Here is a 27,315-nt window from a genome sequence, read left to right as displayed (position 1 = left end):
TGAAAAAATATGTTTAGAAACCTACTTTTTCCTGTTACCACAAAGTATTTTTTGGAGGAGTTTAGGAGAACAAAAAAAACCACATACATTTGCTTTTAATTCTTGCAATTTCAATAACAAAAAACACTTTTGGCACATTTTGGTCATCTTTTTGGCAGCAATAGGATTTATAAAACAAACAAACGATAATTTATGAAAATTGAAAGTCTTCTGAAAAAACAAAGGTATAATTTTTGTTGGTAAATCACAAACAAATTACTGACGATGATGTTTTAATACATCCAGCCCCATGTTAACATGAAAATTGTGCATCAAGGAGCCGTGCATATTGCTATGGGTTTCAGAAAACATACATACTTGCCCCCCGAAATCCAGGGATTGCTCTTTTGTCCACATTTTTAAATACATCTTTAACTGTTTGAACCATAGATTTAATGGCCCTTCAGGACCAGACCAATTTTGACAATGGGCACCACAGTGGTTAGCATTGCTGTCTGACAGGGCTGGGTTTGATGCCCGACCAGGGCCCTGTCTGTGTGGAGTTTGTATGTTCTTCCTGTGTTTGTGTGGGTTTCAGTTTTAGGCACAAGGTACTCAGGTACTAATGTTAGCTTAAACATTTTGTTTTACCTCATGGAGTGCTACATGGGTGCTCAAGTCCCCTGGGTGGGACAAAGGGAAATAAAGTTGGGAGTGAGGGAGAGCAACTAGTCCTGAAAATGGGAGTTCACCTTTATACACTTTAAAACTATCCAAGTAGAGGTATGAACAGTCTTTTAAGTTGTTCAACAACCTCCACTTTATAGTTTCTATCTTAGTCACATAGTTATAACCACAGCTGCTCTGGAATTAAAGGATGTAACCTGTACTAAGAAACATAAGTCCCATCATCACAAATCTATGTAGGCTGCAGCATCATCAGACTACTTCTGTGGCCCTAATTGTAGTGCGGATGACTATCAAAGCATTGTTGCCTTAGCCCCATGAAGAGAAGCAAGGAAGGTAAGAGGAGAGGGTATTCAGCGGCACTGTGAGTCAATGTGGTTAGGCTGTGCCAATTTGGATCTGTGTATTAAGGAACCATATTTTTATTAAAATGCAAATAATGTATAAGGGATAATGTACCCCTTACTTTACATTATTATGGACATTTAGAAGCTACCTTGGAGTTCCTACCTTTGTAAACTTTTAATATCCTTATAATACACAGTGGGGTTGCATTATCCCATATATAACCTAATATATATAAGTATATATACACTGGAAATAGTGATATAATTGGTGCACATTGCTCCCAGATTCCTCTCTTAAAACGTTTCAAAAACTTCAGGACATATTCTTGGTAGCAGCACTGAAAGGAAGCTTTGTTAGTTTTGGCTAATAATGTAGCTGAAAAGAGAGCCTTGGAGTATGTGGCTGTGTGTAGCTTGGGACAGGCACTTCGTAGTCCACACATAGGGTGGTACAGCCACTCAGTAGGCCATTACAGGCTTTTGGTCTACTAAGACAAATTAATTGCCTACCGATCTCAAACTTATAAAGGTTGAGGCCATCAGCAAATACTTTTCGCTCAGCCGGTGGAAAAGAGTTTATGCTCACCTTAGAAAGTAATTATGCACCAATTATCTGCCATCAAATATTTAGAAATCTAGCTGTGGGCTAGCTGGTGCCTATGTTCTGTGTTGATGTGCCATGTGCCCCATCTACCCCATTGTGCATATATACATAGTGCAAGAAAAGGTGGACATAACATGATAAGAGATACCATACCTCTGGATACTTTAACTTAAATGTTTTATGCATTTCTCTGAATCGGCTGTATCGCCTGAATACTGTCCATGTTTCTTCCAAGACTGTTATCTACGTAAGAGAAAGGCAAAAATAATGGAAAATTCTACTGTCAATAATAAAACCATTATATGGAAGCAACAAATAATTTTGAAAAGATCACAACAGTTTATACCTCACATTGCTTAGCCAGCGCTTTTGTTAAATGTCACAAAACAACTTTAATATATGTCCACCAAGATTAACAATGTCCGATAATAATCATACAGAATAGAGCAAGCAAAACACAATAAAAATGCATTTTTCTTGTGGCTATAATGTTAAGTCCTAGCTCTCCATATCTGAATTTATTGCACTACATCTTAATTTTAGGTTGCAACCAAAATGAGAATACAATTTCTGACAAACAAAAAAACACCTTGCAAAATACCTTATTTACAAACAGCAATATTTACATTTCAAAAGTTCACGTGTTCAGGAAAATATATACCATTATTCTGCACCAAATATACTGTGCATTACGTACCTGCATTTAATATAAACAGGAGGAGATTTCCGTTTGATTGCAACAACAGTGAATGATTCACAGACTTCAATAGACTAGTGCATCTTAGTGGCTGAATGATCCTGGCTACTATTAACCAATAACTATCAATTACTAGGCAATAACATCACATACATGTCACTGTTTTCACAATAGAAAGGCTACAAATCATTTTGGATTTGTATAAGCAATTTTAAAGGGGCTGCTCATCCATTTTTGATTTGTACCCCTTCACCAGATGTTTAAGATGCCCATAATGACACCTGTTCCCCTAACAGAGGGACTGAAGAACTAGGTAGGCACAGTACTTACGGGAGATGGGATAACAATTCTGTGAATTCCTCAACTCTTACAGCCTTCAGGATGACAAACATTTTAAAATTGTTGCTCCAAAACCATTTTCCCACCTCTTGACGCTTAGCCTGCAGCAACTTATCAGTTTTACGTAAATACTCTAAGAAATGGATCTGTGCAAGCAGCTTTCTGAAGCGGAAATCAGAGGTTTGGAATGTTGCTATTTGCTGCTCTCAGCTGACACTCTAAACAGGACACATATAGGGGAAGTTTTAATTGGCTGCAATGTTCCTGAGAACATCGTAGCCGCACTTTATTACCACTACTACGGTAATAAGTAACGCTCCAGAACCCCTTTGCTCGCACCTCTATGGGGCGTGAGCAACAGTAAGCGGTACTTTCACTAAAAAAAAATCGCCAGATAGCATCCCGCGGCCGTTCCTGGATACTACACTGTAATTTTTTATTTTAGAATTGAATCTCCCCACCCATAATGCCTAATAATCCCAGGTTTCAATATTTCTTTCAATATCAGCTACTGCATACAAGGTATTTCTCACAAATGATGCTGATATGGAAGTGTATAACTTGTTACAAAAGCAGGTTGTCAAACGCTGAGAAGATATTCTAGATGATATTGTTGGGTTGGGGGTTGCTTCGGTTAGGAAGTCTACTATGTCTCTTAGAGAAATGCAGTTTAAGATCCTTAATTGAACATACATTACCCCATTTTCCCCATGTAGCAAGGCAAACCCTAATCAGTGCCCTTCATGGTACCATTGCCAGGCAGACAGATCACAATCTTCTCACTTTTTCTTGTAATAAGTTTCTGTATTTGCTGAGTAAGTGAATGGGCACAAGATCTTCTCAGACCTTGTTCCCTTGTTACATGGTAAAGTGACTCTTAGGTTATTTTCTACCCCATCCTTTCCGCAGCTCCATCGATCTGGATGACGTAGGAGCATTTAATTGGCGTCACAGGAGAGAACAAATGCCCAGCAGACTTTCTTTGTCTACCAAGGATCTTCTTTACCCATTAAGATATACTATGTGACTAGCCAGCAACTGTTGGGTAAATGGGCTGTAGATATTGTTGGTGAATATTGATTGAGAGAGGTAGAACACGGGTTTGGTCAGAATAGGGCATTACATTGTTTATTTTAATGAAGAGTTACACCTAAATACACAGAGATATAAGGTGCAAGTTTAAAAAGAAATAACTGGCTGCCATGTGGGCCTTACAGAAACTGCAGGCTTACGTGTATGGTCATGAGTTACCGCTGATCATTGACCTAAATATTATGTTTATGGAAAGTTTCTGTTTTCTTAATCATAATTCTGGATAAATGAAGTTTTGTACCCTGTCCAAAAATAGTATGCCTCAAAGAGATCTAACATCCCGACCACTAAGAGATGCTCAGGGGAATCTATTAAGATTTGCGGAAATCACTTTGTAAATTGCTATTTTTGTAATAATTTACATTGTGATTATCAAACCACTGAATCCAATAAAGGGAAATCACCACTTTTCCCAAACTTTTTATACAAATATACAGCTTTTCCTATTACCAGCCACAAGCTGAAAAGCCCTTAGGTTCTTCCCACCCATCCTGAAAGCTGATGTAATGAAGAATATTGGGACACCTTGAGTGTCAACTTTGCCACCCCAATGGTCCCAGTATAACAGACTGACATCCCTACAACTGAGGTCCCTAAAATAGCAAAAAATAAATACAGGCGCAAAGATTATTTTTCATTTTATTAAGTATAAAATAAAACAAACCTTATTTTCTTTTTCTTTGATCTGCGGTAATACAATGGTAAATACATTTTTTCTTCTGCCTTCATCCAACTACAGTGGATGAAGGCAGAAGAAAAAATGTAAAGCAAGTTAAGCAACTGCACACAAGAGCTGCCCGCCATTAAACTGTTAAATGAATAAGCAGGGAGTCCAGGGCACTCCGCTATACCTCCAGCCAATCACAACAGGCTTACCATACTGGCCTTGTGATTGGCTGGTGGTGAAGGCGAGTTCCTACTTTAATCTACTGATCAGAAAAAAACAATCATCAATTGTGTGAAATTCTAGTAATTTCAAAAGCCCATTCATTGGGAGATTTCTACATCTAGCACACAACCCCAATGAAATGAATGCTTCATAAAAAGTAAATGCAAACCTCTGGTATTTAGATAGTACATTCCTTATTTTTTATTTTGAAACACCCAAAATTGATCAACACTGCCAAGACTCATTTAATTAGGAAATAAACTCACTATTAGAAAGTTTGGCTAATGAATTTCCAGATTTTATTATGATGAAAAATGTGAAACTGCTATCTTTACTACATTCTTTACAATTGTAAAAGCAATCTAAAACAAGGAAAAATATTTTATAATTGTATTTCAATTTGGAAGTAAACAGGATAACTTCCCTTGTTTTGAGATGCCAGATTCAGTCTCCAAATTTCCAGAATGCATACTGGTAAACTATACATCTGCTGAAAAAAAACCCTAAATAATCATATTACCTTTATTTCAAACTCATAGTGTTCATCTTTTCCTTGTCCACAAAGGACATAGCGAGGTATAGTTACTCTCACTGGGTCGGTTAGATCATCAGGATTTACACCTAAGGAATGTGATACCAACCGCTAAAGAGAAATAAAAAGCAAAAGTACATTTAATGAGTGCATAGAGCATAAAACAAAAAACATGTGCATTACTGCAAACACACAAATACAACGCATTACCACTAATAATAAAACACATCATTAAGAACCTTTACTCATTTTACAAGGTTAGTCTGTAGACTGTGGTCAGCTGTGCAAGTCAGAGAGAAAATAAAGACGGATTATGTGAAATCAATGTATTTCTTTTAGTGGGAGCAACCATGAAGCTTTCACTGTAATTCAATGAGCAAAGTAAACAGCAATGTAACGGTAAGGCGGTGAATTAGACCTTTTACTGACATGAAATATTGAATATATTTTTAGTTTTGCTCCTTTAAGCAACTAATGATCACGATTCTCCCTTTTTGACAACTGGCTGCGGCATGGATATGTGGTTTGATATCTGCATGTCCGTATCATTACTGCTTTATTTAGCATCTCAAAGTTCTACATCTCCACGCTGACACTAATAAGCTGCGCTATTCTCATTTCACGAACATGACGATTACAGCGTTGCATATAATCTGCTTGTACTGCTTGGGGGAAACTGGGAAAAGGTAGTGTTATCTGGGTTATCCTAGATCTAACACTGGCTGGTTTCTGATATGTTGTTATAAAATAGCAAATATTTATATATTTATTTTACAACAAAACTTCAGACATAATGAACTGGTCCAATGTCTCTAGGCAAAGTGCAGAGTGAGGCAACTCCGTACTGCCCCCACCATCCCCAGACTAATGGACTGTGCAAGCGGTTCAATGGCACTCTGAAGCACATGCTACAGGCATTTGTGACCTTGGAGGGGGGGTGACTGGGAACGCTACCTGACGCATAACACGCATCCAAATCAATCCAATATCCGGCATTTAGTTGACATATATTACAATACGCAGTGAAAGCAAGTAAGAATAAGCTAATATGGTGATGGATCGGGGTATGTTGGAACAGTCTGGAAGTTTCCCCAGGGTATTCTGGTGCAAATGCCCAGTTTCATTTTATCCAAATATAATTTCCTTCATGCCAAGAATTTCCACTGCTCCATCAGTGTTTGGAATACTAGGTGTTCTTTCACAGAAGCAGTTGTTTCTTCCTTCAAAACACTCCCTAATTGCTCTGTTTTCCTTATGATGGATACATAAACACCAACATGAATTAATACAAGACAGACCTGCAGATCCCTGGTCATTATTATGACCTCTTAGAGAATTAAGTGCCTTGTTGCAGAGGGCGTTTTGTTTGATGACCAACCTGGGTAACAATAGTGCTGAATTATCGCTATCTGTACAATAATTTGACTTACTGCCAGTTTATGGAAACTGAAATATAGCAAAGTGTTCTAATCTGTTTATTATTATCATAGATTTGTAAGGCGCCACAGTGCTCCGAGCGCCGTACAGTAGTGAAAACAAGACATACATAAAACAGGGACATACAAGGCAGACAAATTAAATGCAGACATGAAAACATAGGGTATGGAGAACCCTGCATATTAGAGAGCTTACTTTCTAAGTGGAAGAGGGCACAGCTGAAACAAGAGGCGTAAATGTGGTTCAGAGTAGAGATTGGGAGAGCCGTGAGGGTGCATTCGTGTATATCTATCTGTACCTATCTTTATATTTTATTATAACACAGATGTATACTAGATAATATCTTGATGCAGAGGTATGATAAATGATTCAAAACTATTCACCAGTAACATGAGCTGTGCCCCCAAATTAAGCCAAATTTTAAAAACGATCCGTATGGCATATCAATTTATACACATGAAAGTGAATGAATATATATCTCTATATATATATATATATTTATATATATATATATATATATATATCTATCACTTGTGTGTTTATCATTCATATATATTCATCATTCACATGTGTGTGTATAATATATATATATATATATATATATATATGTATGCGTGTGTATATTTGTGTTTGTATGTGTATGTGTATATATATATATATATATATATATATATATATACACACATATACAAACACAAATATACACACACACATATATATATATATATATATATATATATATATATATATATATATATATATATATATATATACTTACATACACACACATATTATATACACACACACTACAGTATTCTGCAAGTATACATATATGTCCTCCACAGACACTTTTTAGAGGTGTTTTATGCCTACAAAAACTCCGATTTTACCACCCTCTCCGTTACGCAGAATAGATTCTTTGACTCAATACTTATATCAGTAATGGATGGCATGAGAAATGCTTACACTGCCAGTTTTACACTTGGGTTGTTGAACTCAATCACTCGATTTTAAAACTTTGTGGCTCTGCTATACATGTACAATGTTCCAGATTTGGGTAGTGAGGTCATCTGCTTAAATGTGGCCCATACTTTAAAAAAAAACCAAAGAAAAACAAAACATTTTTGCCTCAGTTTTCAACAGGTCATTTTTAAATGATAGGAAAAAAAAAAATAACAAAAAGGAGAGGCTCTTTTCTCTAAAGCGGATTGATTCATTTTTTTCCCACTTCTCATGGAATTATTTTTACTCTTCTACAGAAATAATTACACATTTTTCAGTGTAGGAAGGTATGTCAGCATTCCTACATCACTCTATTTGATATATTCTGACTTCCTCTACTTTGCCATTAAATCAAACTGATTGATTTTTACTATGGCCTTTGGCTTTACCCAAAGATACATCATAAATTTATTTATTTCTTGCCAGTAGACTATCAACAATAGCTGAATACATACCCAGAGGGTTGAAGACAAGTGTCAGTCTTCATCCAATGAACTTCACTATCCCTTAAATACCTTATATTAGAGATCTGCAGCGTTTATCAAGGAATATTGTGTTTGTTTGTTACGCAGTTAATGTTATTTAGGCACACAAAGTAAAAGGCAAACCATAACGCTTTCTCCACCACTAGCTCTGCGCAGCCACCTTTTACATGTGGATCCTCTGGTTCTCACAGTCCTGGATGAAAAAAGAGGGGAGGACTAATGAAAAGCCACAATCAGCAGATTGCATGTTGTGATTGGTGATCTCACTCATACCACCCCCCTTCCAGATAGGGGGCACCATAGGCACTTTTTGCTTCTAGGTGGCAGTGCAGCTTTAACCAAAGTAACACCCTTTATATTAGACTACACTCTTTCAAAGAAGTCACAGATGCCAACAATCCCAATGACAGCGACCAAAGAGTATCCGCTGCCAACATTATTTGAGTAGATCGGTGAATTGTAAATTGTCAGTTTGTCTCGATTTACAGTAAAAAATGATGCCAGGTATACTCTTACTTACAGCCAACTACTTACTAATTGCCTTGATTTTTGCACTCCTGTTGTTGAAAGCACTGTATTCTTGGTAAATTAGAGGAAGTAGGAACTTAAATCAGTGGGAACGGGGAATATAGCGGGACAGAGATATGGTGTTCACATATGTTACTGCATCTAGGCACGTAAAGCTGCACGACTACCTAGGGAAATATTTTACTAATTTGCCTCCTTCTACAGCCAAAGCCCCAGTGGATGCTACATGCCAAAGTTTTTCCTTGGGCTCTGCCAGTTCTATAATACAGACCTGGCAAATCAATAAAGTGCAGCTTCACAAATACCACTGTTCTCCAGCAAAACTACATGAATTCTGCATTTAAGGATTTAGAAAAATATCAATTACATTTACAAACCTTTGAAGCACTTTGACTTTAATTGGAGATTAAGTTTAATACTAGCCTGAAAGATTTTCTCTCTCATTTTAAAACTATAAAATGAATATAAATAAAAAAATATAATGATATAATATATATAACACACACACACATATACACACAATGCCAGAGGCGCAGTAGCTAACTTTAAATGTGCTAGTTTATTCAATACAGTACATAAATTAACTAGCAAAGCGCAACGATTCACATATGGAGTAGAAGTATACACCACATGTTAAAAATGATAGAAGAATTTAGGATACAGACGTTAGCAGGGGGCAACATCAACATTGGGAGCTGTCAAATATACAACCCTGCTATAGACCATGGTAAACGCACTGTTAATAGACCCTATAAAAGAAAAATAAATCATTCCTCCACTTCCGATACTATACCTATAAAATAATTTAGAAACAGAATGACAAGGATTATTCCTCATTCACTGACACTTTTATATATTAAGGTAAAAATAATTCTTTCACAAGATGTACCATTTGTTTTAAATTAATCTAAAATAAGCACAGCTTGGTTCTAAAAATGACTAATATCTGGATAGATTTATGTGTGTAACGTTTTACTGTGTTACATATGAATGTGTTTTGGTCACATTTCCCATTACACGGAAACTCAGGTAAGGTAGCATCAATCTTAATGTGACAGATCCTCCGGGCATAAAGTCATGTCATGTTGCTTGGAGTCTTGTTAGGGGTCCAAGTGTCGGCTGGGAAGGTTGTTATAAAGGAGGACTGGCCTCTAGAGCACAGATATTCAGAAATAAAAATTACACACAGGATCAGTGTGGATATCACAAACCTCCTGTTGCAACGGACGCTTGGTGTCTGGAGCCCAGGTGTGTGGTAAAAGATATGGAGAATAATTTAAGCCGCAATGGATCTTGCTATCAAACGGACATGCTGACATATCTATCTATGCTGTGTTTCAGTGATGAATAATTATGAAGGATGATATAGCACTTCTGCGGCCTGAAGATAGGTGAATGCATTAGCCCCGGAGAAATGACTATATTATTTTTACTAACATTTTCTCCTATTTCCTCCTTAACTAGGCTGCACATTAGTATTACGCCAAGAGATGTTCAGATCGCCTCTCAATTACCAGCAGCCGGCCTGGATATAGATGTTATCAAAGTAGAACTGAAATAAGGGGCACCTACAATAAATTAACTGCAGGCCAGTAACATATAAGCATGTTTATGCATCGGATGCTGCAAAAGACTCTGCTCTAGAAGGAATTCTGTGTAATTTAATTGGAAAATTTATTGTGTCATTTAGGTTATTTAAAATGAAAAGTTTTCAGGTTTTGGTTGACTTTGCATGTGCGGTGTCACAAATTGTAGCAGAAAGTATCTGTGGCCAGTTCCAATTTTAGTACATAGTAACTATTCAAGGTATGGAGTGGTGTTCATTTATTGGTGTTTGTGAGACTTTTGCAATGGTAAAGAGGCCCCAGTCACCCCAATTATCATTATGAGGACACATGCAGCGTTAAAAGCCATTGGTGAGTGAGTAACTTCTTCAAGACTGAGGATTCTGGGTACTATCATTACCAGACTCATTTTTGCTATGTGCTACTGAAACCAAACAACATACTGTAGGTTCAGTGTGGACGTTGATATCGATTGCTCAGCATTTCCATTTGGTGATTATAACATCTTGGGGCATATCGTTGGGTCATCTTGTATTTTACCTGATTTCTCTATGATTGTTACCTACACATCATCTGGTACGGGCAATTGTATCCCGGTCTTATGTTCTTAGAATAAATATCTGTTTATGCATACTACACTAGTATATTCCTTTCTTTCCCTCCGATTTGCGGCTGAGAGGAGAAGATAGAACATACTTCGTAGGCAACCAGTAGCTGCATATCCGGGGCATACGGGGACGTATAATGAACACTCCCGAGAAAATTAGACGGTTTATCTTACAAGTAACTGCTACGGGAACGCCAGTTTCACCGCTACTGTAAGTTCATTTTCAATAGATCGTGATTTTGAACATTTCTTACAGTCTGTGAACATTACGGATATTGTAAAGTCAGTTTTAGTTATATTTTCTGTTACATGTTGGAAAATCAGTGGCGCTGCAATTACTCCCTCTTTTTTATCTGTAATACTGTATGTATGCATTCCCTGTGTACGTGAAGGAGTACTTACCTGCTTCCAAGGCAACTTCAGCAAACTTCCCTGTGTGCTCTGTATTTTCACATATATATTTAATGCCCTAACCATATAATATTAATACTATTATCTGAGCTGCAATATATTTAACCATACAATGCCATCAACTGCTACAACAATAACTCACAGTGCGTGTGTGTGTATACTGCTGGGCACAGTGCATGTGTGTATGTGTGTGTGTGTGTGTGTGTGTATACTGCTGGGCACAGTGCATGTATGTGTGTGTGTGTGTGTGTGTGTGTGTGTATACTGCTGGGCACAGTGCATGTGCATGTATACTGCTGGGCACAGTGCGCGTGTGTGTGTGTGTGTGTGTGTGTGTATACTGCTGGGCACAGTGCATGTGTGTATGTGTGTGTGTGTGTGTATACTGCTGGGCACAGTGCATGTGCATGTATACTGCTGGGCACAGTGCGCGTGTGTGTGTGTGTGTGTGTGTGTGTGTGTATACTGCTGGGCACAGTGCATGTGTGTGTATACTGCTGGGCACAGTGCGCGTGTGTGTGTGTATACTGCTGGGCACAGTGCACGTGTGTGTATACTGCTGGGCACAGTGCATGTGCGTGTGCATGTGTGTGTATACTGCTGGGCACACAGTGCATGTGCATGTATACTGCTGGGCACAGTGTGCGTGTGTGTGTGTATACTGCTGGGCACAGTGTGCGTGTGTGTGTATATTGCTGGGCACAGTGAGCGTGTGTGTGTGTATACTGCTGGGCACAGTGCACGTGTGTGTATACTGCTGGGCACAGTGCATGTGCGTGTGCATGTGTGTGTATACTGCTGGGCACAGTGCGTGCGTGTGTGTGTATACTGCTGGGCACAGTGCGTGCGTGTGTGTGTATACTGCTGGGCACAGTGTGCGTGTGTGTGTATATTGCTGGGCACAGTGCGTGCGTGTGTGTGTATACTGCTGGGCACAGTGTGCGTGTGTGTGTATATTGCTGGGCACAGTGCGTGCGTGTGTGTGTGTGTGTGTGTGTGTGTACTGCTGGGCACAGAATTATTATTAATTTATATAGCACCAATAAAGAATATGTAATCATTCACATCAGTCCCTGACCCATTGCAGCTTACATTCTAAATTCCCTATCCCACACATGCACTCACTGAGGTTAATTAGCTTCTGACCAAAATGAACCAATCAGTAGGTTTTTGGAATGTGTGAGGAAACCAGAGAAACCGCAGTAAAGGTGCGCACGGGGAGAACATACAAACCCCACACATATAGGGCCTTGGTTGGAATCTAACCTGTGATCCCAGCGCTTTGAGGCAACAATGATAACCATTGTGCCACCATGGTGCATGTGTGTGTACTCTCGGGCACAGCGAGAATGTGAGTACTCTTTAGCCCAATATACATATATTCCCTACTGGGCACAGGCTGCATCACACAGTAATAAAAGGGAATACTTTATTGGAACTCTAAGAATTAGGGATGCACCATTGCTCTCGCACCCAAGTACAATAATGATTCCGCTCCTCAAATTTGGCCCTACACATGCAGTAATGTCTCTGATTACATAATCAAATGTGTTGACAGGTCAGTATCATCACCACTAATGCCACAGCGCTGTACAGAGAATATTTGTCATTCACATCAGTTCCTGTTCAATTGGTAGTTAACATAGTAACATAGTTGATGAGGTTGAAAAAAAAAAAAAAGACACCAGTCCATCAAGCTCAACCTATTTTGGATCTCCTGCGATCCCTCACTTATATTTGAAATTGACCCAGAGTAAGCAACCGCCAATCTTTTTCAATTGTGAAAATCCCCCCAGACCCAATATTGCAGTCCTATTTTTACCCTATATCCACTACTATCCTTCATTTTAATTAACGGTCGTATCCCTGGATACACTTTCCACAAAAAAATTGACTAACCCTTTCTTAAACATATCTATTGAGTTTGCCATCACAACCTTCCCTGGCAGTGAATTCCATATCTTGATTTCCCTTACTGTAAAGAACCTCTTCCGTTGCTGGTTGTGAAATTTCCTCTCCTCTATCTTTAGGGGGTAACCACGTGTCCTGTGTATAGTCTTTGGGGTAAAAAGTTCCCATGAAAGTTCTCTGTATTGACCCTTAATGTATTTGTACATAGTAATCATATCTCCTCTTAGGCGTCCTCACACACTACAAAATTGGAGCACCGGGAGGAAACCCACACAAACTCGGGGAGAACGTACAAACTCCACACAGATAAGGCCATGATCGGGAATTGAACCCATGACCATTAGTGCTAACCACAAAGCCACGGTGCTGCCCCAATGTCTCCACGAAATTTCCACACTCATCTCCTGAAATATTCTGTGCTGCTGCAAACATTCGGATGATATAAAACTGACTTAGTGATATAAAAGCTGACTTAGTGTTCACATAAAGCACAACAAGAAAAGGTTAATCTTTTGTGGAGGACACCTAAAGTTTTATTGTCCAAAATGAGCAGATTTCCAAAATAGTCTGGATAAACAGACCCATAAACACACCTTTACAAGGTACCAATAATAAAGTATAACTCAATAAAAGAATAAACTTTATTTCAATGATTTAAAATCTTATGTTCGCAAAATATTCAAATATTTTCAAATCTCAGGGCAATGCCCATTAATGAGCATGTTTCCAACTTTATGTGCTATATCTGAAGCTTGTAACTTTTTATTCATTGCATCGTAAATACATAATCCTCTTTTAAATGTTACTTTGCAGCTTCAGTTTAGTGTAAGACGTTGTGTTGCAAAGGTGATAGACTATATGTCAGTTCTAGCTAGCTCCTGAAAGCAAATTACCAGCTGGAGATGACAGAAATACAGTTATAAATAAATAGGTATAAAACACACGCACACATCTGATCCCCAAGACTTTCCCTAAATTGCAATAAACTTACATAGCAAATATCTTTAAAAAACAAAACAAAAAAACATAGGAAACATAGTTTAGGATATATCTTGGGATATCTCTGAGTAACAAAAAGAAAGAATCAAGAAAAGGTGTTTTTTTTTAACATTTTTTTCTATATTAGTCCCCATGATGCTAAAAATGTAAAGACTATTTAAAAGATACCAAAACAAACAATATATATTAAATTCACTTGGACACCCTAACAAGTAAAAAATAATTCTTGGCAAATGAGCACATAGCAAAGACATTAGATTATGTAGGGTCACAAAACTGAAAAGTATCCTGGACTGTTAAGGGGCTAAAATAAAATAACTATAAAGGGATTTTGTTCCCCACAAAAAAGTACAAAACTAGCACTAGGGAAAAATGTGGCCTTCAATCACAGAAATGACTCGTTAGTTATTCTCTGTGTTACACTTTCATTTTATTGAGACCAAGTAAGAACAATGTGTAGCGTGGGAATGAAATGGATTTTATTTGCTTTTAATTTTCAGGGGAGACTCGATGTCACAAAGTAGTTAATGTTTAAGATGTTGATTTCTCCAGTTAGAAAGAAACTATGCCATTGTCACCCACTGACTCAAATGCAATAAGTCAGCTCAGTACTGCATTGACCGGAGGTCACCTTTTCATTTTCTCATTTTATACTTAGTTCCGCATAAAAGCTAGATATCACAGAAACCTTACCAGCATCCAGCTCCAGGGGACCAGCACATTCAAAACTTTCTTTTAAGAATAAAATCTCTAAAGCTTTACTCAGCCAGCTATAAATCGGATGTAAAAAAAACAAAACCTACATATTGTTTTAAAGAGCAAGTAATTTCACCAAAATACAGTAAGAGGTCCACCAATGTGGAAAATGTTGTACTACAAGAAAGTTCTACTAATCTGTTTGTTACTATAGGAAACTGTGTGGACTCGCTAGACTCTGGGTCTGCTGTGTGGTGGGGCTGTGGACACCCAGATCTGGTACATCCATAACCCAGCAAATCCCCCCAGTACTCCATGGTAATGACCAGAAACCTCGCCAAAAGCCTATGTGTAACTGAGCTAAATAATAAACCCAAAACTATGTAAGAGTTTATGCTTCACTAAACTGTCCTTAATACATGGTGTTCCATTCCTGAGCTTTCCGACAAGTTTTATTTTACATCACAATGGAATGTGGACGGTTATAAGGAATAATGCGCAGTCCAGCTCACAAAATGGATGTGTCCGCTGTGTGGGTCACAGGTCCACTTTAAATAAATTAGTGTACAAAATAAGCTGCATGGGTCAGAAATTGTGCATGATGGGTGGACCAAAATGTTGTCTGCTCTTCACATAAATGCAGGTTAAATAAATGGGCAGCACAATGGCTTAGTGGTTAGCACTTCTGCCTCAGACAACATGACCGTAACTGTGTAGTGTTGGCAAGTTCTCCCCATGTGCGTGGGTTTCCTCCGGGTGTTCCGGCTTACTCCCACACTCCAAAAACATACAAGTGGGTTAATTGGCTGCTATGAAATTGACCCGAGTCTGTCTGTGTGTATGTTAGGGAATATAGACTGTAAGCTCCAATGGGGCAGAGATTGATGTTAGTTTTCTGTACAGCGCTGCAGAATTAGTGGCGTTATATAAATAGCTGATGATATTGTGCCACTATCAAGCCTAAGCACACTACGCATTACTTTGAAAGTTCCAATGATAAGTCAGGATAAGACCAAACCTTACAAATTTTGAATTCTTCACACAAGGAAATCTATTTTGTTGGGTTTGACCATTAACAAATATACTATACTACTATTGCAGGATTTATTAAATAAATTAAAGCCATATCAATTGTGTTTTAATGCCCATTTATTGCCTGAGGGTACCTTTCACATTCACAAGCAAATCACAACCTGCATTACAGTGTTAAATGTTCCTAAACCTTCCCCAGCTGTGTGGAGGTTGTCCAAAGGGTATTTGAGTTTGTCTCACAGCACTGGCTAAAAACCTGTGTGCCTTGTGACACAGCAGAGTGTGTGTGATTACGGCTTCCGACTGGTCTTCTCTCTCACACCCGCACACCTCCACAGCTAATTTTTAAATGGTGAAGTTAAATGTTTAACCAGTTAGGTTGTAATGCAGTTTCAAATACATGTCCTTACTTCAATTGTAATCACATGAAATAAATGCTATGGTTTTTTTTTTTCCTGAAACAAGTACATAATAAAATTTCAATCTAAATTGACTGCCACATCCCCAACATAATTGTGATTGCGTTCTAATAATGAAGAATAATAAAATTATAGTTGGTATGTAAACACATTTATTTTTTTAAATAAAATAGGGAAACAGGAAAAACATACAACATAATGCAATTTCCAAGTAATAAACTTAATTTCATAATCCTGTGCTGTAAATTTATTACAAATCAACTGTCTGGAGTAGATCCCTATAAAATCCTGGTAATTTTGAAGATGGCAACAAATGAAATACACTAAATACAGATAACATTATTATATTCCCAATAAAGAAATTTATTCATTGTTATGTAAAATCATCCAGATATTGTGACAAATCAAAATCACAAAACATAATAGTATAAGACATATATGGGAAACTGAACACAAGAATAACAATATAATTTGTTTTTAATTGAGCAGTGGTGTTTACATAAATAGCACAAGCAGGCCTTTCATTTAGATAAAGATGCATTTTGAACACCTATGTTCCACTGTGAAAACATGGGCTATTCGGCCAAACTTGTAAAAAAAAATAAACTACTACAGTATACCAATACATATATATGCTTCTTTTTCTGTGACATACACCAATATTCTAATGCAGACTGTCTCATCCTATAAAGTGGGCTGACAGTTGCCCAGTAAAATGCCATTCAAAAGAAGAGATGCTAACTCACTGCTAGATCAATGTATTGTTAGAGCAAAGTTCATAGAGAATGGGAAATCAGTTTCACAAATATCCTTTCTACATAGGAGAGAGTCTACAACCATTGACAAGTTACCCATCCTAGTTCAGTCCCCCCCGCACGATACTTAATGCACCCACCAAGCAATGCAGGCTTTGCTCTATTATCTCAGAAAGTTCATTAACTCTATAGGGGAAGACTTGACACTAAAGGAGATCAGCAATGATATTGCAGAGCTTGGAGTCAGAATGGATCACTTTGAAGGCTAGTGAGACTTTGTGCCTTAAATAATTAACTCATTAAAGCTCATGAAGTCTATGATGAGGTCCTTCTATATATGATGAACTGGTCAACCTGGAGGATCACTCTAGGTATAACAATATTAGAATCAGAGGACTACCAGCGTCTACTCAAATGGAGAACTAGCTATATATTCTCAGGATCTCTTCTGCAAGAATCTCCTCTTAGCAACAGACCTGGATTCCCCATCCTGTGCTGTCTGGTCGAATATCTTCAGTAAGACTTACTTGATGAGTGAGTTCTCTGTACAGCGCTGTGGAATTAGTGGCACTATATAAATAGCTGCTGCTTCTGATGATGATGGTGAAGGTCGGGTTGCCTTGGAACTGCACCAGTCACATTGATTCTTGTAATCTACTACTCTGTTGATGTTAAGGTTTACAGGATCTTTCCAAAAACCTCCTCTCTCTGTTGGAGAATGTACGAAGAACTGATCCCCCTCATGTGGTTTTGTATTGCTTGAAGCTGCAACCATTATGGCGTTCTGTGTTTCAGCTTGACTCCAGTGTTACTGACTACCTCAGCTTCAAAGGTCTCTCATTGGAATACCTACACAATTTAACCCCGTATTGGTCCAAAAGCATGCAATACATAGTGAGCCATAGTCTTGTGGATATATGATAATTAATTCACCAAGCTCAGACATTCCCTGTTAATTCTTACTCACCAAAAATGATTAGCTGAGTAAATGTCTGTAAGGAAATGGAAGCCCTCCCCACCCAGACCCATTTTCATTTTATCACTAAGATTTGAAGGGGTGGGGTGTGGCCTTATTGAGGATGGTGTGTAACACATTGCTGCAAGCTCAAGCCTCAAAGCCCTTTATTTATCCTGCCACAGTAAGTTTTACAAACTGATACATCACCTACTTGTGATTGCGGTGGTAAGCTTTGAATCCTTACAGAAACCCCTTTTGTGCAGATTCATATCTGCGGCCAGTGTGTGCAGCCCAGATCTACTACTCTGGCACCAATGCGGCAACCAGAAGTTTCCTTAATTCTTAACCTTGCAGGATGTTCTACATGCTATTAACCCCTCTGAGAAGGGTAACAGAAAAGATTGAGGAAAAACAGGTAGACCTGACCTTATTGCAGCAAGATATGCAGAAAATCAGGTAGAGAGTCTGCGAGGTGGAAAACCGCATGTCCCCTTTGGAAGATAATTCTGTACACCCAAATTGCCAATCTGGAATTACATATGGTTTCCTTCAAACAACAATTATCGGATATTTAAAAGAGATTAAGGCGCAACAATATTAAATTTGTGGGTTGCCTGAAAAGATAGAGGGTGCAAACCCAGAAACTTTTCTAGAGAAATGGCTGATACAGTATTATGGCATAAATGTGTTCACCGACAAATTCGCAATTGAAAGACCAGACCAAATCCTTACCCCAAGGAGTCTATCACAAGGGGTACTTTCGTGCACTTTAATTGCCAAAACTCATAATAAGGTCCTTTAACGTATCAAAACCAATGGGTGGAATTGTTCCTGGATTCCTCCATCGATGTCCAAAAGAGCAGGGCAATTTATACCAGTTTAGACAAATTTGTGGGAGCTCCAGCTCCCGTAGGCTATGCTCTTCCCTGCAAGGCTGCGTGTGATTCAAAAAAGTGAGTTGCACCTTCTGCAAACTCCAACAGATGCAACTACTTGATTGGATCAAAAGACCCTAATATGGACGATAATGGTTTCATTTTTACCCAGGTGGATTTACAGGTTGCATGTTGTAGTTGGACACTCTGGGGATTGTATACTTACGACTGCTGACTGGCTGGTATTTTTCTTTATCTGGGGTAACATTATTTAGTATAGTAGAATGCTGTATGTGGTACTACTAACATATCTTCTGGGTAAGCTAAAGGTATCGGTAAATTCCTTTGGTTTTATCTGCTGTATACTGCAACAGGACACTCTGGGTTTTGCTCTGTTTACCTCAATGTTTTTCTCATATGAGTGGCACCCCCTAGCGAAGTAGAATGTTGAGTTAAATGCTACTGTAATAATGCTACTTAAGATTTCATGGGGTGAATGTTGAACCAGCACTTCATAATTTAACCAAATATACTCCATGTCCTTGCATGCCATATCTTCTGCGACATGCTGTGGGGTGCTATCTGTTTTGCATGCCTCATTTACATATTTAATGCATTAAACCAGTGGTTCCCAAACTTTTTCAGTTTGCGGCACCCTTAGGGTCTCCATAATTTTTTCAAGGCACCCCTCCAAAATAATTACTGAGCAGTCCTGTTTTTACGTTTTTTTTTTTGACCCAGCTACTTATAAAAGTATTTAGGTCCGGACAGAAATACTTAGTTGTATGCAAAAATAATATACATAAATCCAAGGGAAAATAATACTTTTATATATTTATCCAATTGTAAAGCGCTACGGAATTTGCTGGCGCTATATAAATAAATGATGATGATGATATATTTTTTTCAATTATATTTCTGTCAAAGAATAATTTACAGCTAACTCACTCTGTGCCCTCCTTCCACACACTGCAGTGTCGGTCATGAACAGCTTCCCTATCAAAGTATCATCATCAACAACATTTATTTATATAGAGCCAGCAAATTCCGTAGCGCTTTACAATTGGGAACAAACATTGATAAAACAATACTGGGTAATACATACAGACAGAGAGGTAAGAGGACTATTCAATACAGAAAATTGCATTGTTTTTGAATAAATATCAACCTTTAATTCTTTTAAATTTTACATCGGATGAAAATATCTATATCCCACTAGAATGAAAAAAATGTATATTTAATTAGTGCAGCTCTGACGGTACCAGATTATACAATCTATAAATCCAAAAAATTTAACTGAATTTTGTTCATTCAGACAAAGTTACACTACTAAAACACACACACACACACACACACACACACACAGACACAATACACACAGCTCTTGACACTTCCGCAATACTTTTTGGATGTAATAATTGTGTTACCGTTAAGACAAGATACAAAAACAGAATTTTGACAGACTGAATTAGATCATTTATACAACATTATCTATGATACATGATAAATGTACTGCAAATTATACTTCTAGTAATCTGTGGTCTTGTACTTCAGCTTTTAAATGTAGAATGCAAATTGAAAATTACTTTAAAAACAGCACCATTCCCACCATTTTAAACAATCTGACAGTAACAAGTTGGCCACATCCCACTTTAGAGAAGACCAGCCCTGAACTTGTAGATGATTTACCGATATCCTTAAGCCAATAATGTATTCATATATAGGCGATACCTGTCCCTTTCCTCTGCTATCTATGATCAGGCCACTTTGGAGGTACTTTGTAGCACTGCAGCCCTTGCTAAGAGGACTTCAGTGGGAAAAAAGGAGGAGGAGGGGGTGTCTGTTACAGGTTTTGCACGCAAGTTACGGGAGGATGCATATTCACAACATGTATCTTGCTTGGGGTGAGATGGGAATGTCCGCGTTTGCTACACAGAACAACGATTTCTCTCTCCCTCCCACACAGGACCCGTGCCTTTTGATTCTTTACTCTAAATTCCCTAACAAAAGTGACATAGAACAGACCGTGAACCGGAAATGAGATCAAACCGGAAGTGAAACCCTTCTATACAACGAATAGTGGTCAGTTAAAAGTTCGAGGTGTTGGTTTCTAGATTGGCAAGTTTTTTCTTGTTTGTTTTTTCACTTGCTGGCCGCGGCACCCCTGTGACAGCGCCGCGGCACCCCTGGGAGCCAGGGCGCACACTTTGGGAACCGCTGCATTAAACCCTATCATTGACTACTATGTAAAAATTAGAACCCTTTCTTCCCTGTTTCTGCCCCATAACACCTGTGTAAAGATTGGAATGTCACTTGATGCTGCATCTATTCTGCCTAACAAACTTACATCCATATTTTTCTTCTGCATACCTATATTAAATTTAATAAAAAAGCCACACAAAAAAATATTAAATCTATCATTAAACATTTCTATTTTAAAGAATAATTAACATTTAAAACAATTTAAACTGTCCAAACAAGGCTCAGTTTCTACAAACACCTAATTATGGTAAGAACAGCACATTTTTTTTTTAAATCTTCATTACTGATGGTATTGGATTGTAAATGCATAATTCAAGAGAGATAAAACAATTGTGCAACTTTGGAACTTCACAATGACAAATTGTTCATATTTAGATACAGTATGGAAACATGCAATTCCTTTTAATGTTGGGACTATATTTTTCCTTTTTATTTGTAAGCTAGGATACTAAATACTTTATAAGGAAGAGTGCATGTTTATATGAACTCAGAGTAACTTTCCATACATCAGGAGCTGTAGACAAGGTATCCTTTAAGTGAGCCTGAGAAGTAAGTGTAAGCAATTCACTTTTGTCTGTGTGTATGTTTAATTCTTTGTCCTTCCTAGAAAAAACAATGGCCATCTTGGTTAAATCATCCCCGTCTGTTAATATAATGCATTTTACATCACTCAAACTGTGCATCTGTACTTGGTCAAATTGTAAAGATGAAGGACCAGTGACCCACAAGTCTGGGTGAAAAACGTCATCATGCACAAGAGCTATGGATGTGTCTGTGAGAGCCAGTGATCTATAAACATATTGCCCATGCATATGTTCTACCATCACTGCTGTGTACAGCAAGAGGCGCATATCTCCTAATGGTGGTTTTGTGCCATTTATATTTTCATAAAGGAGATAAACCATGTCAGCTAATGCATTCCTGAAATTAGAAGTCACTTTAAAGCCATTAGTACAGACAAAGTCAGAGAGTTCTGCATTCCAGTCAGTTGACAGCTCCATCAGATCCCTACTCAAGAGTGGATGACTGATAGACTTGGCGTAGTCCGATTCAGTCATCTGCATTTTTGCCAAGTCTTGACATAGCCGTAGAGTATAGCGACTTTCAAATGTAAATATAGTCAAAGGAGAGTCCTCAAAGGACCCAAGAAGGTCTATACTTTGTCCTCCAAAACTGATGTGAAGTTCTTGCAAAAACATGAGCGGAACAGTAAAAAAAAGCACAAACTTTGTGTCAGAAAATGACATAAAGTAAAGATTTGATGTGAACACAAGTAAACATGCAGGCTGAGGCACAAGGTGACACTTACTGCCAACAGAAAGCCAGTATACACCTTTAAATTCATTCTTGTCAATGTGCAAATCCGGCAGACTGCAGAGGAAGTCGTCCAGAAAGTCATCCACATGTTGGTTTCTAATTTTCAACAGCTTATCTGGGAACTTCAAAAAATTGTGCGGGAACAAACTGCCGCTTTCCAGCAGAACATCTTCATGTTTAAATAGATCCTGGCTTCCATCGTCTTCTGTGTTCTTCCTTAGAGAAAGCTTGCAAAGCATTGGCTGGTCAGCTTCTATATACTCTGTGTCTGATCGACCAATACTGTAAAGTTCCACCTTGTTCTCATGTGGATGTATAACTGTTACATCGGTTTGTCCTTCGTTTGACTTAGTTGACTGAAAATACTTCACAAACTGCAGATTTTTAATACATGAGAAACCTGGAAAGTGCTGTATGCTATCTGTTTGTACATTACATAACTCCTTAGCGTGCTGAAGAATATTCTGTATTGTTGGTAGCTGCCGATCTTTATAAAGATAAGAAAAATTGCTATAAATATTTTGCAGACTGTATTTATGATGTGTTGTATCTTGGCACAAGGAGCCATCTCTGTTAGAATCAGAGTCACGCTGGTTAACACCAGGCTGCTGGCGGATACCCTGGTGAGTTATGCTGCAAAATGTGTTCGCCTTTAAATCATGTTCAGGAAGCATATTGGTCTCAGGGAGATTACAATGAAATATATCATTGTACTCCGGTTGCTCATTATCAGCCATCTTCATCTTGGAGGAGGACATCTGCTGGAAGAAAGTCCGGTCAGATTCCATTTGAAAGAAATCGCGGTCACCAGATACACTTTCTAAATGCTTCCCTTTGGTCTTGGCAGGAGTTTGCTGAGAAGCAGATGAGATATTTTGATGAGCAGATTTGCTGTTAGAGAGATTTCTACTGAGAAGGTGACTTGGTGCACGTTCTGTGTCAGACAGAAAGTCAAAATATTCACTAATGGATGATCCATTTTTCCCTTTTTCATTCTTTTCCTTCAAATGTTTCTCTCGAGAGGAAGAACATTTACATGTGAAGCCAGAATATATATTAGCAGTCACAGCATTTAGATTCTGTCTTTCAATAAATGTCATTCTGGCTTGTCTCGTAGGCGGAGAGGAAATGGCTCCGATCTTGGGAATAGATATCTTTCCACAATTTGCCTGAGGATGTTGTACTTTCTGTTTAAGATTTTAAAGAAAGGAAACAATCTTTTCCTTTATACACATGTTTAATTCTTGAAGAGAGATCATTCTGTGATTTGTGCAGATTTAGCAATTACCCATCATTCCATCGCTTTATTTATAAACAGCATTGTTTTAATATAAATGATTAGATGATCATGTTCCAAGATCTTAATTTTGTAAGCAAATTTTAATCTTTGTTATAAATATTTCCCAGTATTCCCAATAGAACTACTAGACAGTCCTGTAGCTAGCTTGTGGAATATTACACTGTACTGCATGTAGCTGCAGATCCCAGTGATAAAAGAGTAAACAGTAAAGTGAATGATATGACTGGTTTATAAATAAATAGTAAGCAAGTACTTGGGGTTCCTGCATAGATTATTCTGCACACTCTGGGCCGGTTGCAGAGGTTAGGAGCAAAACGAAACAAAAAAAGGAGCACATTTCCTCTTTGACAAACCATGGTGTAATGCAAGGGGTGCATGATTTTGCAAATTTGCTCCTTTTTTTTTGTTTCACTTCTAACTCAGCATCAGGCGCTCTGTTACTACATCCAACCACCAATGCTCTCACGTTTCAATGCAAACAACCACTAGATATAGTTTAGCTGTAGCTCTAAGTGCTCTGTTGGATACTGTATTAAGAACAACAGGGCTGCCATATCTCTTAGGATGCCGAGCCCTTCCAATACAATAGTATAATTATTGTACAACATAGTTTGTAAAATTATATAATATTTATATATATTATTGAAATTCACGTGGCGAAATCCTAAGGCCGAGTGGGGGGGGGGAAAGGGGGGATAGGGCGGAGCGAGTCGTGTCATTAAGCCCTTCCCCTGCTGTTCAATGCCGCTATTTCTGGCATAGTACAGCAGTGCCAGGATTCACTGTGCATTGCCTCATTAAACCCCCTCCCCCCCCAAGTCATCAGGGAAGTGGGCAGCATGCGGGAGTTTGTACTACTTCCGCGGAAGTCTGTGAGAACTCCTAATGCTTGTGTCAAGCTCAGTCGTATCACTTGCACCAGTTACAGGTCTAGTCTAAGTGCTGATTACTAGTGATGACGGCTGTGTATACATGCTAGAACATATGTTTGCAATCAGGAGCAACTGTACAAATGTATTTAATGTACAGTTGGGATTAAGAACATCCTAATAACTACATTTTATGGGGAAAAAAATATTTTTTTCTTTTTTTAAAGTTTTGTTATTGATGACTATATTATTAACAGATGATATTAATTGAATATATTTTTTTCTGTGCTTTATTTAGAGACTTTATCATCCACATATGTATTAGCCGTATATTGCAGTGTATTTAATATGTTAGAGCAAAGCGAACCTAGACCTGTATTCATCAACAGATGAATCTTCAGATCTGCTCCTATTGAATACGGACGTGTGTATACACGATGCATGTGTATTTTTTTTGTTTGTTAAAAAACGCATATTACTTTCGTTTTGCATTTGTTAATGAATCAGACCATTAATCTTCTGTTAACACCATTTCGAATTCAGCAAAACCTGAGTCTAGAACAGTGAGGGACAACGTGAAATAGCTGAAAGACAGCATGCGCGGCCCTCTAGCTTTCAACGAAGCGGTACAGAGGTCAGAGAGAGAGCAGGGAGGTCATGTGATAAGAAAGTTGGCTACTCCTGTTCTGATATAATCAGGAGCAGTTGGCTGGACGGCCGCAGGCGATGGCTCAGCGGGACGTCTGTTGCCCACTGCTGGTCTAGAACGTAACAATTAATTTCAGAGTCCTTAAGTTTCATGAACATGAACACGCACTACTTACAAACACACATTTTTATACAAACATGAATTGCAGACCTTTGCTGTGGAGTAAAATTACTCCAACATTTGTCTTTAGAAAGAGACAGTGCAACTATTTTCAAGTTTATGGACATATAGATGTCACTATTGCAGCCTAAGCTAAAGCTTTAAGTAACATGGCAGCTCCCACTAAGGTTTAGAAATGTGTATCAGGAAATGATGCATGAACTTTGCACCAAGCCTGTAATACTAGTTTTAAAACATATTCTGTTACAAATAAAGGATGGTAAAATATAGCCCCACCACCAAATTTGCATTTTAAATGACATCAATCAACAGAACTCCAAATCAATTAGTGATGCAAATTAAACAATCAATAATGGATTAATACAACACAAGCTGGCAGATAGATACATACATACCTCATACTTCATTTTTCTTTTATTGATACCGTTTAGAAAATTGTCATTCCCCTAAAAATAATAAACACATTTAAGAACAGAGTCATATGAACAACAGTAATATGACATCAACACTTGTCCACATGCAGTTGTTCCTTAAATGACATGTTATTTTACATAGGAACTCTATCCACAGGAGTGTGTGGAGTATATTCACCCATCTGCTGCGTACTGATGTCTGGCAGAATCAGGTGGGAGAATATGTTTTTTTGGGGGAGCAAGGGAGACACTGTACTTATTTTATTTACATCTTTCGATTTATATATACACAAACACACACACACACACACATAGATAGTCTCCACATATATAGAAGATTTATTAGCATTTATTTATGAAGTACCAAACTTCACCAAATATGATGCTTTGAACCGAACAGGTCTGGTTGGAAGCTTTGTATGTGAGTGTTATACAAAGGGAGGGGGGATATCAAAACAAAATAAAACTTAACAGGGTGTTTGTTTGTTTTTAGGTAATTGTTTTTCAATTTCTAAAACAATGAGATTGCAAAAATACCAATGTCACTAAATTGGATAGGTAAATAATACTAGCAGAAATGTAAGAAAACATTTGTAATCAAAGGTCTATGTTATAACATTAAGCATAGGAGATAATTTCTATTACCGTGGACCTGTCCTTGCTCTCACAACATACAATTATAGAGAGATGCATCAGGGCAGCCCAGTATGAAAGCACTGATCTTGTTCAACTAACTCTAGTTAAACTGTATTATCCTGTTTAGTGTATTTTTTTTTTATCTTGGTCTATTTTTATTCCAGTTTGACTTCACAAAACATAACTTAATCCAATATGAAAAAAGCATTTCGACCATTCACAAATCTATACACCGTGATTCCAGCAGCAGACGTCTTTGGCACTGAATATACGTTTGCAGTGCATCTGGATGGAAGCTAATCTTCTCTCTTATCTTCAACTAGAGGCTTAAAAAGTCTCTGTGCAGCGTCCGTTAATATACATACAGGATGGGAGATTAATGTGCTAGGTAAAAATGGCAGTATTACATGTTTATATGAAAGATCTTTAATATTTATTTTAGATATATATGTGTAAATATTATTGAAGCCTTTTATACTTTTGGACAGCCATGCTCTTTATCTAGCCCCATAGGTCCCTTAAAGTGCTTCAGTTGACTTTCCCCCAGAACCTCCGCATTACATGTATAAAAATATTCCTGTTCCAGTTACAAACTACAAACAGGAAGCTGCTGTATTCTAAAGTGATGATACGATCAGCTTATCCTGAAAGCAAATGGGGATTGCAGCTGGCCTGTCCCGCTTTAGCGATTCTGTTGTCAAAATGCGCCATGCAGTGCTTTGAGGGCAGAATTGCTGTATTGTAACAGGTGAACAGCCTTCTCTACTAACTTGTTTTTGAAATTCACTCTCCCATGTATCATTGCTTTAAAATGCCACGGCATCCTAATCAGAAAGTGGCATC

At 38.0% G+C, this 27,315-nt stretch overlaps 1 protein-coding gene across 2 annotated transcripts in view; it reads right to left on the bottom strand.

The window, feature by feature from the left end:
- KIF16B (kinesin family member 16B) overlaps positions 1-27,315 on the bottom strand; it is a 238,413-nt gene that overhangs the window by 64,456 nt on the left and 146,642 nt on the right. For both annotated transcript variants that reach the window (XM_075203942.1, XM_075203941.1), the window contains exons 23-25: positions 25,819-25,869; positions 5,155-5,277; positions 1,771-1,860 (exon numbers count right to left, since the gene is read on the bottom strand). In XM_075203942.1, the coding sequence (XP_075060043.1) occupies positions 1,771-1,860; positions 5,155-5,277; positions 25,819-25,869 (264 nt within the window). The remainder of the gene's footprint in view (positions 1-1,770; positions 1,861-5,154; positions 5,278-25,818; positions 25,870-27,315) is intronic.

This window comes from Mixophyes fleayi, chromosome 3 (assembly GCF_038048845.1).
Source record: "Mixophyes fleayi isolate aMixFle1 chromosome 3, aMixFle1.hap1, whole genome shotgun sequence".
NCBI lineage: Eukaryota > Metazoa > Chordata > Amphibia > Anura > Limnodynastidae > Mixophyes > Mixophyes fleayi.
This window is presented reverse-complemented; position numbering and strand designations above follow the sequence as displayed.